The sequence below is a fragment of the Onthophagus taurus genome, chromosome 7, assembly GCF_036711975.1.
Source record: "Onthophagus taurus isolate NC chromosome 7, IU_Otau_3.0, whole genome shotgun sequence".
Classification (NCBI taxonomy): Eukaryota; Metazoa; Arthropoda; class Insecta; order Coleoptera; family Scarabaeidae; genus Onthophagus; species Onthophagus taurus.
The window spans coordinates 18,780,790-18,794,966 of NC_091972.1; the positions used below are offsets into that span (position 1 = coordinate 18,780,790).

The 14,177-nt window shown below is 34.2% G+C and overlaps 1 protein-coding gene across 36 annotated transcripts in view; it reads left to right on the forward strand.

Moving 5' to 3' along the window:
• LOC111418631 (dystonin-like protein short stop) overlaps positions 1-14,177 on the forward strand; it is a 218,934-nt gene that overhangs the window by 110,982 nt on the left and 93,775 nt on the right. For 34 of the 36 annotated variants that reach the window (XM_071198177.1, XM_071198179.1, XM_071198187.1 and 31 more), the window contains 4 exons: positions 6,295-6,482; positions 6,541-7,635; positions 12,191-12,214; positions 12,284-13,996. In XM_071198177.1, coding sequence (XP_071054278.1) covers positions 6,295-6,482; positions 6,541-7,635; positions 12,191-12,214; positions 12,284-13,996 — 3,020 coding nt within the window. The remainder of the gene's footprint in view (positions 1-6,294; positions 6,483-6,540; positions 7,636-12,190; positions 12,215-12,283; positions 13,997-14,177) is intronic. The other 2 variants (XM_071198190.1, XM_071198167.1) reach the window with 1 other exon arrangement.

Sequence of the window (14,177 nt, forward strand, 5' to 3'; positions counted from 1 at the left end):
CCTGTTTCTCTCAGTCTGCGAAATGATGCACTAAACACTGTATGGGCAGGTTGATGTCTATTTGGAAACCTACGAAGGTATTCTCTTGCTGCTTGCCGAGCGTTTCCGTTACAAAGCCCGTATACAAAAATAATATCTGCATATTCTTCAGTCGTAAATACATGCATTTTCGTTTTCGATCAAAACTATGACAATTATAAACTTTGAAACACACAGAATAGAGTAAATTGAAATGTTTGACATAAAGAACTAAGTTTTGTTATCACAGCCAACTGTGTATTTGTGTTTCATAATTATTGTTGCGATTGTTGCAAATATTTACTTCGTCGATGTGAGGCGTGCATTCAAGCTGAAGGCGGACATTTCGAACAATTTTTGTAATTTTTAAATTTATTTTTTATGTTACATTTTCATTTGCCTATTAAACTGTGTAAAATTTTCAAAGGCTTGTAACTCTTCAACCAAAATGAATCGGACCCATATTCATATAACATTTTTTCCTTAGAATCGCATCACCTCTCATCTGCCAAAATTTGTCATAGAGCTAATGAATCACCCTGTAGACATCCAGAACTTGCACTATTACATAACAGTATTGTATATCACTTCAAACCTGATTTTGACTCTCCGTTGTGTAGATTTGCCTGTTCCATTTTTATAACGCCAAGCATGTTACGTTCTTCTAATACAATCTATTTCATTGCATTAATGTCTACAAGCTTTTTAAAGTGCGCTTGATGCAAAACATCCTACTTACCTGTAAATTTAAAGCAAAAGCTCTATCCACCTATAAAAAACTGTGTCCTCTAATAGGGAACGTAATGGCTACGGATACGAGAGATGTGGCAGTATTAGTCAACCACTATCTCAAGAGTTTGTCAAAAGTTTAGAGACGATGAAGCTATCTCAATACTGCTTATACCAGCTTGATTTTCAACCCAAGAGTAAAAAATTGTGTTTCTTGAATCCAATACTTGTTCTTCTTATAGTGCTTATCCGATCCGGAGGTTGGCAATCACTCTGATTATCACACCCTTGTTTACTGTTGCAAGGAATACTCCTGTTATTGTTATTTTTTTCTCGTTTCTTATTATATGGCTGAGGTATTCGAGTTTGCGAGCTTTTATCGTAGTTATTAATTCGGCATCTTCATTCTTAAGATTCTGCGAGAATTGGTTAATTCAGCCACAAGCGGTGAGGCTCTACAATTAATGTCGTACCGACTGTTCAATATATTCCAGGACAAATGGTATCATTTATATATAGAGGTGGTAAGCACTTTATTTTGGAAGCCACCTCAATCCCTTCCAACTCTGGTATGACACTAGTCTGCTATATACAGGGTAGAATCCAGTACTCTGCCTTGAGGTACTCTTTTAAATCTGAATATTCATCTTTTTGTTTAACTTTAAAGAGTCTGTCAGAGACGTACGAATTTAATATCTCTACGTTTGGTTTGTCAACCTAAACCATGACGTTTCGTCTTCTCCGTTATGAAAAGAAAAATAAGAAGTTGATGCTGAGGTTGAATTGGGTTGAGGAGCGATCTTGATCATGCTAATTCCGTTACTTTATGTTTACACGATAACCTGGAAATGACTTTACCTCAACCATGACACCTTGTCTTCATCCGTTAAGACAAAAAAGTAAAAAGTTGATTCTGAAGTTGGATTGGGTTGAGGCTTTACTATATGTATAATGCTTTATGTTTGACCGATGACTGGAAATTGAAGCCGAGGTCGCTTGCGGCAGAGGCTCAACCTCAACCATGACGCTTCGTCTTCTCCGTTATGAAAGGAAAAATAAGAAGTTGATCCTGAGGTTGGATTGGGTTGAGGCGCGATCTTGATTATCTTAATTACGTTGCTTTATGTTTAAAGATAACCAGAAAATGAAGCCGAGGTCGCTTACGGCCGAGGCTTTACGTCAATCATGACACCTTGTCTTTATCGGTTAAGATAAAAATGTAAGAAGTTGATTCTGAGGTTGGATTAGGTTGAGGCTTTACCATAACTATAATGCTTTATGTTTGAACGATGACTATATGGTCTTTTATTAGCGTTATCTGGTTTGCTGCCAGCTACATCTAGTCTTATATTGGCAGGATCTAGTCGCTTATCAATAAATGTGTAATCTTCTGCCAGTATCTATTCTTTTATTAGCAGTATCCAGCTGTATATCAGAAGTGTGCAGGTTTCTGCGAGCACTATCCAGTCTTTTATGAGCACTATCTTGTCTTCAGTCAGTAATACCTAGTCTTCTAGTTGCAGGATATAGCTCTTTGCACACGCACAACAAAATGGATGTTCTGCTTGACCTATCTCCTTTGCATTTGCATATAGAGATGAGAATGATGTTGGTTATTTTACGCTTTTGGTTTATTGTTGAGTGCTTTTGCTAGAATCCAAATTTATAATCTGGCTATTTAGGCTATTTTCTTCTTCTTAATGTGCTTTCTCCATTACTAAAGGTTGGTGATAATTTCGGCAAAATGCTTTCTGTGCCCATGCCTGTCCAGTCCCTTGCATTTTTTAACCACGAGGATTTTCTTCACCCCTGGGCTCTTTCTCCTTCCATTATGAGTCCTAGAAAGTTGTATTTTTTCCCTCTATAATTATATGCCCCAGATAACTTATTTTCCGGGCTTTTACCATATTTAAGAGATCTTTGTCAGTTCCCATCCTTCTTAGCATCTTCAGCATTCTTCGAAAAACCCAAAAAGGTGGAATTTGCTAGGCGTTTCTTCATTGTTTGAAAAGCGAATCTGGCATATTCTATATGAGCTCGCACTTCAACCTCGTAGTCGAGATCCTGTGTTATCCAGCAACCGAGATATCGAGGAATCTGTGTACCGGTTCTATCTGCTTGTTTATTTTTAAGCCTAAAGTATCTCCTTCCCTGGTCACAACATTCAAAAGTCGTTGCAATCCCTTAGCACTGTCCGTAATAATCATTGTTGATTTTGATTCCTTCTTCAATATTTTCGAGGCCATTTTAAAAGATTTTTTCAGAGTATCAAATGTCTGGAATATAGCCAATAACTTCACCATTTGTGGTTTTAAAGAAAAATGTTTCAAATAAAAGTTTTTTTATTAATTATGACGATTTTTTGCGATATTTGCTTGTTTGCATTGTTGTTTGTTTCGTTGCTATGGCAACCAACATTATTATTTTAAATGGGATGCATATTTTTTTTGCATTCTTTGATAGGGGATAAGTCCCTCTATGCGATGAACATATCAAATCATATGGTTGTATAAGAAAAAAATCGAGAACAAATGCATTTTTTGAAAGTATTAAATCAGCTAAGTACAATCAAAGCAAAGTAAATCAAAGTAAATTTTTCTTTAAAACCACAAATGGCGAAGTTATTGGCTATATTCCAGACATTTGACACACCCTGTATATTGAAGAAAGTACGCAGCCTTGAGGCACCCCTCTTCTTATCGACATGTATGTTTTATCAGATGAACGTTTATTTTGATCGATGCCATTTGTTTAATAAGGGCCACATTTTTATAGATCATGTTGTGTTAGGTTTCGATCAGTTCTTGTTTTACTTGATCAAACCCTTTTTTGTAATCGATAAAGTAGAGAAACACGTCTTTGCGTTAATAAACAGTGCTTCCCTTGTACCAAGTCCCATGCGCAATCCAAATTAACTGTTTTGCTTAGGGTTTTCTCGCATTCTCTGTGAGCATCTATTTACTTTATTTTTCTTGGGTATGGGTACAAACGTTGATCTGAACCAGTGTTCTGGGAAGATTCCCGTGCTATATATTTTGTTCATTAGCGGCGTTAAGGTCTAAAGGTTTTTTCATTTATAAGTTTTATCATTTCTACATATATTTCGTCTGAACCTGAGGCCTTTCGTGTTTTTGCCGTATTAACCACTTTTGTAACTTCTGATATTAGTATGTCAAGTATTATTTCTTGCGGTTTTGTTCTTTTGCCATAAAAGAGCTCCTGAAAGTATTTTTCCCATATGCATCCTACATCTTCTGGACTCGTTACTATTTGATGATTATCATCTATTAGAGTCATTGTAGTGAATCTTTTCTTCATATTTGTGACTTTCTTTACCTTTTTGTATGTATTAAAGTGGTCATGTTTTCTTAGTAAGTAATCTAGTTCCTCACATCTGCTGTTCATCCACTCTTCTTTTGCCTGCCTGACATGTCTTCTGATGATTCTCTGCGTTTCTTTATAATAAAAAAGAACGACATTATCCATAGCTAATCAAAATCCTACCCTTTTTCCAGCCTCTTCCTGTCTCTCTACGACTCCTTTCTGCCACCACCTGTCTCCAATCTATCACCCCCTCCCTAAATCACTACACTCCACCAGCAAATGGTGTAGAGACTCCCAGTCCTCCCCACATAGCCTGGTCCCCCTCCCCTCATCTACCATCCAATATCTGTTGGCCCTTTCTTCATTTCCACACCTAAACCTGGCTACCAACCTCTTCCCCTCCTCACCCCCTCCGTCATCAGGTACTTTGGTAGCCCCTCTACTACAATTTCATTATATTTTGGATTGTACCTGCTTTCTCTTATCGCCGTCCTTCTCTCTTACATTTCCTCATCCCTGTTCCTGCGTTTCTTTATATTTCGCTTCATTTTGATTTTTGTAATATCTACGAGTTTTCATCAGTTCTAAAATTTCTTCTGACGTCCATAAATTTTTTTTAGTTCCTGTAATGTCTTGTAATTTTTCTGTTTGTATGGCTGTAATTGTTGTTTTGAAGGTGTGCCAAATGTTTTTGACTGTCTCCTTTGATTCTGTTGGTGGCTGATTACGCTATTTGCTACTATTATTGCCCTCAGTCTTTTTGAGCAGTTGTTATGTTTTGGTTATTTAATAAAATGTCTGTTATATTATAACTGTTTTATTAAACGTTACAACTCTGGCCAGCAATATCAATGTCACGATGACACATGCCCTGTTGCTAACTCCATAGTGACGCGCCAGTTCTGACAACTTACAAACTGTTATAAGCAGTAGATTCTCGAAGAGTTGTAAGACTTAATATCGATAAGTTGTTTTTCTGACTTTGGCAATATGATTAGTTCTGCAACTTTCCAGTTTGCCATTAAACGTTTTTGTTTTAGTTAGGTGTTTTAGGATTTTTCCTATGATGAGAATCCTAAAGTCTTTTTAAGGACTTAGATTACTTATTATCTCATCGATTACTTCTTTAAGAGTAACTGGTGTGATATTTTCTGTTTCATTTTCTTCTCATATCCACTCATCTTCGTTTTACACCCAACTAGACTATACTTTGGAGGTATTGCTGAAGAGTATCCAGGGAGATCTTTAGACAACTTAGTTTGAATGCGTTCTAGGCCCACTTTTACCATGATAAACTATCTACAGGATAGTTGCCATGGTTACGGCGATTTTAAGCGCTCTCATTGACTAAGAGCCAGATTTATTTATCGGATAAATTTATCAAGAGGTGGTAAAAGTGGGCCTTAATAAAGCAAGACGTTAAGTCGAAACACATAGCACAACAACGGAGCTGTTACAGCCAATAATACTTTCTGAACAACCAAATTTGCTTGTATGCTATGTTTTTAGTATACAAGCTAAGAAATTTACTCAACACATTTTTAATTCTGCAGGAAATAAATTCAAAAATAGATGAAATAAGCGACGAATATTAAGTAGATTTCCGATTCAGTGTTGTTAATAACAATAAACTTTACGTTCATAAATTTTTAATGAAAATTCTCGGTAAAAAAAAGCATATTTGAATAGAAAAATAGAATAGATGTAAATCAGCATTACCATTTTAATTTTGTTTTTAAACAAAGAACTATTTCTTTGTTTTGTCTCGACGAAGATGGGTTATTACTTATTTGGGTTAAGCAGTGGTTTCACATCGCGACGTGAAGAAACAAAAAAAAAGAATTTATTAAACGCCTCAGTGACCATCACTGGTTTTCTGTATAACCATTTATGGAACCGTACAATACACAGATAATATGTGTCACTGTTTGTTGCGTAACCCTTTGGCATTCTTCTCTCTGTAATTGTTTATATTCGTTTTAACTAGTTGAACGCGACTAGAATTTTTTAACTGACATTGTTCATGATTAAATTTGAATTAAAATATAAATCTAATGGGTATGTGTCATAAACTCGACCATGACCCGTTGAGAATTTTCTGAATGGTAATGCACTCGTTGGAATTAATTAATGTTGTAGGTATTCGCGTGCAAACTTGTCTTGTTTGAAGTTGTTGCTTTTAATTGTGTTGGAACAACGATTTGAAATAATTTTTTTTTGTAGACGTCGATACCCAACAACCAGATGAGAAATCGCTTATTACTTACATCTCGTCTCTGCACGAAGTGTTCCCTGAACCAAATCCAATTCATCCGCTTTACGATGCCGTTTCACAACAAAAGGTTCACGAATATAAAGAACTCGCTTCGTCGCTTCACTTATGGATGAGGGAAAAATACAGTGTAATGCAGGTTTGTATTTATTTAAATTTAGTTTTAAAAAAACTTTAATATTCATTAATTTGTTTAGGATCGATCTTTTCCACCAACTTTAATTGCAATGAAAAAATTAGCAACTGAATCAACAAGATTTAGAACAGACGAAGTCCCACCTAGACAAAGAGATAAACAACATTTAAGTCAATTGTTTAGAGATTTAGAAAAATATTTCCAAACTGTAGGCGAAATTGATATTGAACCGGAACTTCACATAGAAAAAATCGAAAGAAATTGGAACCGATTAATGGTGTCACACCAAGAAAGAGAAAAATACATAATGGACGAAATTAGGCGATTAGAAAGATTACAAAGATTGGCAGATAAGGTTCATAGAGAAATTAAACATTCCGATGCAGCTTTAGATAATATTGAACATATGATTGAAGAGGAAAGTCATAGAATCGAACGAATTCATCCATTGGAAGCGAAAAAGATAGCGGATCATATCGATAAAGATTTAGAAGTGGTCGAGCAAAATATCCAATCTTTATTCAACGATGTACATACGCTTTTAAGCGCGAGATATCCTCAAGCGCCGGAACTAGATAAACGAGTTAAAAAACTTCACGCGCGTTGGGCGGATATGAAAAAACTTTTAATACAAAAAATCGCTCAACCTCTAGCCAATCTTCGATTTCCAATCGAAGAAAAAACCGTCACAAAACACGTTCGAACCGTGCAAGAAGTTAGAAACGTCGACACCAACCCTCATTTTAGAACGTTACAAGATTGCATCGAATGGTGTAGAAACAAATTGAAACAATTACAAGATGCCGATTTTGGAACTGATTTACCATCGGTACAATCGGAGCGAAATATTCATTTAAGAGAACACTCAATTATCGATCAGTACCATACTAAAGTTGATAGTTGCGTTAGAGCGAGACAGAACTTTACTGGCGAAGAACTGTCTTTGTATAACCAACATTTAAGCACTTTACAAAAAGTTTACACCGAATTATTGGCGTTTTCTAATAATCGAATGAGCGATTTAGATTCGTTACTTGACTTTATCCAATCTGCCACCAACGAACTGCATTGGTTAAATGAAAAGGAAGAAGTTGAAGTTACCAGAGATTGGTCTGAGACTAATATGAATTTACAAACTGTCGAAAAATATTACGAGGTAAGAAAATTAAATTAAAATTGTTGTTTATGAGTAAGGTGGGGAAGATTTATCATTGATGGTTAATTGTGTATCAATTACATACTCCTTAAATTAAAAGGTATATAAAATTTTGTAGTAAATACATCGTAATATCACATGATACCATTTTGATAGACACCAAGAAGCTTTTTCCATTTTTGACACCCTTCAAACACTTCCAAGAAACGTCAAAAACATCATTTTTAATTTTTTCGGTCAAGTTAAGTACTCTAAAGTTGTTTCTAATAAATCAAAACCGTTTTGATCAATATATCGCATATTCTAAAATCTTTGAATTTTCTGGAAAACATCTCCTTTGACGTTATTAACGTTATTAGTCTTTGTCAAATAGTCTCTAAGTGTTTTCAGTTGATTAGTATCACTTTGAAACACACCAGAAAGCTTTCTCCTGCTTCTAAGCTTCTTTATATTTTCTCGAATATTTGAAAAATTTGAATTTTTATAACATCACATGCTTTATTTTATGGCATATCATAAAACTGGTCTTCAGAGGTCATCCTCTTCTTAGCTTTCCTGTCTAAATCAACTGCCAGATCTTTTTTAGAAATCTATTCTCACTCATTCTGTTGAAATGCACATGCCATGTCAACTTTTTCTTCTGATTTCTGTCTATTATATCACTATCTATGCCTGATTTCATTATTTCTTTAATGGCACTATTTGCAATGTGATGGAGTCTTCTAAGACTTGTAGCCTCTGGTCATATTATTTTGAGATGCTATTATATATTGGTGTATTCTGCGTTTGGTGCAGTATATTATTCCTTTAGACCACAACAGATTTATTCTATAAGCTATATCCCTCTCACAATTTGGTGTCTTACTGAATGATAACAATCAATATTGTAGTGTTCTGCTCCCTACGTTAAGTATTCTGTCTTCGCTATTTTTTCTCAAGATCCCATGATTAGTATTTAAGTTTTCATGTCATGTCTGCTACATCTTCTCTATCTGCAGCTAAAACAACTTGGTTGTCTGTAAACAGTAAAGTGTATAAAAAAGAGTCATTTATTTGTACTACAACATTCAAGCAAATCCTTGTCTAATGTTTGGTTGCATAGGATAAATAGATATTGAACAGAGTAGGCGACAAACAGCATTCGTATAAGAAGTCTTTGGTAGTTGGAAAACTTTAAGGCTTTAATATACTAATAAATCATTTTGATTCACACCAATCAAATTTTTCCTTATTCTAGAGGTATTAAAAATGTTGGAAAACATCCCTTTTAGTGTTATTAACGTCTTTGTCCTGTGTTAAATAACTTCAAAGTGTTTCCAATCGACTAGTATCATTTTGACACACACCAAGAAGCTTTTTCCATTTTTGACATCTTTCAAACACTTCCAGAAATCGCCAAAAACATCTTTTTTAATTTTTTTCGTTCAAGTTAGCTACTCTAAAGTTGTTTTTAATAAATCAAAACCATTTTGATTGACACTAGTCAATATATCGCATATTCTAAAATTTTTAAAATTTCTGGAAAACATCTCCTTTGACGTTATTAACGTTATTAGCCTTTGTCAAATAATCTCTAAGCGTTTCCAGTTGATTAGTATCACTTTGAAACTCACCAGAAAGTTTTGTCCTACTTCTAAGCTTCTTTATATTTTCTTGAATATTTGAAAAATTTGAAATTTTATAACATTACATGCTTCATTTTGTGGCATATAATAAAAGTGGTCTTCAGACGTCATCCACTTCTTAGCTTTCCCGTCTAAATCAACTGGCAGATCTTTTTTAGAAGTCTATTCTCGCCCATTCTGTTGAAATGCACATGCCATGTCAACCTTTTCTTCTGATTTCTGTCTATTATATCACTATCTATGCCTGATTTCATTATTTCTTTAATGGCACTATTTGTAATGTGATGAAGTCTAAATATTCTGCAACTTCGTCGGAGAACGTCCATTTCTAAGACTTGTAAACTCTGGTCAAATTATTTTGAGATGCTATTATATATACTAATTCTGCGTTTAGTGCAGTTTCTTATTCCTTTAGACCACAACAGATTTATTCTATAAGCTATATCCCTCTAACAATTTGGTGTCTTACTGAATGATTAAATTGAAGCAGGAGAATGATAACAATCAATATTCAAGTGTTCTGTGTCGCTCCCTACGTTAAGTATTCTGTCTGCGCTATGTTTTTCTCAAGATCCCATGATTAGTATTCTTCTTTAAGTTTCCATGTCATGTCTGCTACATCTTCTCTACCTGCAGCTACAACAACTTGGTTGTCTCCAAACAGTAAAGTGTATAAAAAAGAGTCATTTATCTGTATTACAACATTCGAGCAAATCCCTGTCTAATGTTTGGTTGCATAGGATAAATAGATATTGAACAGAGTGGGCGAAAAACGGCATCTTTGTTAGTTGGAAAACTTTCTGACATGGGTTGGAACTTTCTGACATACAGTTCTTTTATAGTTCTCACATAGTTCCATACTTCAAACGATTTGCCTCCTTCTGGTCTATGAAAAATAAATTTGTTTCCCAATTCCTGCCATAGTATTTTTCTATTAATTTTCCCAAACAGAATATGCTTATATATATATATATATATATATATATATATATATGTTTATTCGTGCATGACCTACTAGCCCTAAAACCATTTTGTTGGTCTATATCGCTCCATTCATTTTCCACCCATTCTGGAAAACATTCCATTTAGTGTTATTACCGCGTTTGTCCTGTGTCAAATAACTTCAAAGTGTTTCCAATCAACTAGTACCATTTTGACGCACACCAAGAAGCTTTTTCCATTTTTGACATTTTTCAAACACTTCCAGGAAACGTCAAAAACATCGCCTTTGCCGTTATTAACGTTATTAGTCTTTGTCAAATAGTATCTAAATGTTTCCAGTTGGTTAGTATCACTTTGAAACACACCAGAAAGTTTTCTCCTGCTTCTAAGCTTCTCTATATCTTCTGGAATATTTGAAATATTTTCAAAAATCATCAAAATCATTTTTTTGTAATTCTTTCTTCGTCGCTCAGCATTCTAAAGGCGTTTTTAGTCAATTACAACAAATTTTACTGTACACCAATCAGCTTTTTCCATATTTTAATGTCATTGAATATTCTGGAAAACATCCTCTTTAACGTTATTCATGTTTTTAGCCTATATCATATTGCTTTTTGGTGTTTAGAATTGATTAGTACCATCTTAACATACACCAAAAAGCTTTCTCCTGCTTCTAAGCTTCTCTACATTTCCTAGAATCATGAAAAATTTTCAAAAATCATTGTTTTCTAATTCTTTCTTTGTCGTTCAGTATTCTAAAGACGTTTTTATACAATTACAACAATTTTGATTTACACTAATCAGCTTCTTTTATACTTTTATATCATTGAATATTCTGGAAAACATCCTCTTTATCGTTATTAATGTTTTTAGCCTTTGCCATATAGTCTCTTGGTGTTTAGAATCGATTAGTACCATTTTGACACACATCAAAAAGCTTTCTCCTGCTTCTAAGCTTCTACATATCTTCTGGAATATTTGAAAAATTTTCAAAAATCATCAAAATAATTTTTTTGTAATTCTTTCTTCGTCGTTCAGCATTCAAAAGACGTTTTTAGTCAATTACAAGAATTTTAATTTACACCAATCAGCTTTTTTCATACTTTAATGTCATTGAATTCATTCTGGAAAACATCCTCTTTAACGTTATTAATGTTTTTAGCCTTTTTCATATAGCCTCTTGGTATTTAGAATCGATTAGTACCATTTTGACACACACCAAAAAGCTTTCTCATGCTTTTAAGCTTCTCTATATGTTCTTGAATATATGAAAAATTTTCAAAAATCATCAAAATCATTTTTTTGTGATTCTTTCTTCGTCGTGCAGCATTCTAAAGACATTTTTAGTCAATTACAACAATTTTAATTGACACCAATCAGCTTTTTCCATACTTGAAAGTCATTGAATATTCTGGAAAACATCCTCTTTATCGTTATTAATGTTTTTAGCCTTTGTCATATAGCCTCTTTCTGTTTAGAATCGGTTAGTACCATTTTGACCCACACCAAAAAGCTTTCTCATGCTTCTAAGCTTCTCTATATCTTCTGGAATATTTCAAAAATTTTCAAAAGTGTTCAGAATCGTTTTTTCTAATTCGTTCTTCGTCCTTTGGACTGGAGATGTTTTTAGTCGATTACAACAATTTTGATTCACACCAATCAGCTTTTCTTATACTTTAAAGTCATTGAATATTTATTGCAGTCATTGCATTTTCTGGAAAACATCCTCTTTAACGTTTTCAACGTGTTTTGCCTTTATTCAAGATACTCAAAGTATTTCCATTCAATTAGTACCATTTTATGATACACCATCAAGCTTTCTATGTCTAAAACAACATCTAAATAAATTTAAATTCTTTCATCAACGATAAATCTGACCTAAATACACCGTTTTTTTGGCAACCAAAATTCACGAAACTTTATCGACTCAGGTTGCCCAAAAAAAAGGATTTATTTAATTTTTATCTCTAAATTTTCTAATTTTCAAGCATAATTATGGATCTGGCGATGAGGTAGATTTATCTTCTTTTTGACCAATTTCTTAACACAGCTTTTGATATGCTTATTTATTTATTTTTCAGTCATTAATGAGTGAATTAGAGAAACGTGACATCCACTTTGCCGAAATTCAACATCGCGGTGAAAATCTAGTCATTCAAAGTCATCCTGCAAGTAAAGCTATCGAAGCTCACATCGCCGCCGTTCAAGCACAATGCGCTTGGCTTCTCCAATTAACTCATTGTTTAGAAGAACACATGAGAAATGCGCATAATTATCAATCATTTTACAAAGATATTAACTCGGCGGAACAATGGGTAAAGGAAAAAGACGAAATAATGAACACCGAATTTAGCCAGGGAGATTTTACTTTAGACCAAGGAGAATCACTCTTGCAAGGAATGCAACTTCTCAGAGATGAATTAAACGCTTTCGGGGATCAAATCCAAAACTTAACGGTTCGTGCGCAAGAAATTGTGCCTTTAAAACAAAGAAGACAACCAGTTACAAGACCAATGGATGTTATTGCTGTTTGCAATTACAAAACAAATAATTTTGCCATCGAAAAAAATAAAAAATGCGTTTTAATCGATAATTCTGGACGCATAAAATGGAGAGTTCAAAACAGTAAAGGAATCGAAGAATCCGTTCCCGGCGTTTGTTTTGTTATTTCACCACCTGATAAAGAAGCACTTGATGCAGTTGAAAGACTTCGTCGACAATACGAAAGATCTTTAGCTTTATGGCAAAAGAAACAATTAAGAATGAGACAAAATATGATTTTCGCAACAATTAAAGTTGTAAAAGGTTGGGATTTACCTCAATTTATAGCAATCGGTGTTGACCAACGAAATGCAATTAGAAGAGCTTTAAACGAAGACGCCGATAAGCTTTTTGCAGAAGGCGATCCATCAGATCCGCAATTACGAAGGTTACGCAGAGAAATGGACGAAGTTAACCGTTTATTCGATGAATTTGAAAAACGAGCAAGAGCAGAAGAAGAAAGTAAGAATCAAACAAGGATTTTTAACAATCAAATCTCGAATCTTCAGCGCGCTTTAGACGAAGCTGAAAGAGTTATAAACCAACGCGTGCTTTCACCAATTCCAAGAGATGTTGATACTTTAGTACATCTTTTCAGGGAACATAAAGAATTCGAATCGCGCCTTCAAAATCTCGAACCCGAGATTGAACAAGTTAAAGATACCTTTAGAAGTATCACGCTGAAAACACCGCAACATAAAAAAGATCTTGAAAAAGTTCTCGATAAATGGCAATATATTTGGAACACAAGCAAATTATATATGCAACGTTTAAGATGTTTAGAAATCGTTTTAAATGGAATGGAAGAAGCGGCCCAAACGATTTCCGAATTTGAGAGCAAATTGAGTTATTCCAAAGAATTACCATCAACTGAAAAAGCTTTGGAAGCGATTCACGATGATTTATTAAAATTACAATCGGCCGTTGGACAACATCAAATGACCATGGATCAATTAAATGATGATTTTGATAATGCCAGGAGGTTAACGGAAAAATCTAGACCGAATCAACGTGGTCCTCATTCTGATGTTGAAAGATTGGATAAAGAGATGCAAAAATTAAATAATCGATGGAATAATATTTGCGCTCAATTAGCGGATCGTATGAAAGGTTGTGAACAAGCGTATGGGTTATTAAAGAATTATAATAAAGCTAAGGAGGGTGAAGATTCTTGGATTGACGAACAATATGGAAAATTGGAAAATCTTGCTCCAATTAAAGATAGAGCTAAAGATCATTTAGAAGCAACAAGGGTAAGATTTTTTAATATTTTTATTAATCTTTTATTGTTAGTTTTAGTACATAACTTACTAATTCCCTCCTCTATCTCATCACATACGCCATCCACTATACAGGTGTCCCATATCTTCCCCATCAGAGCATTCTGAAGCGATTTTTCTAATAAAATTTTTCTGAAATGTTTATAATAACCAC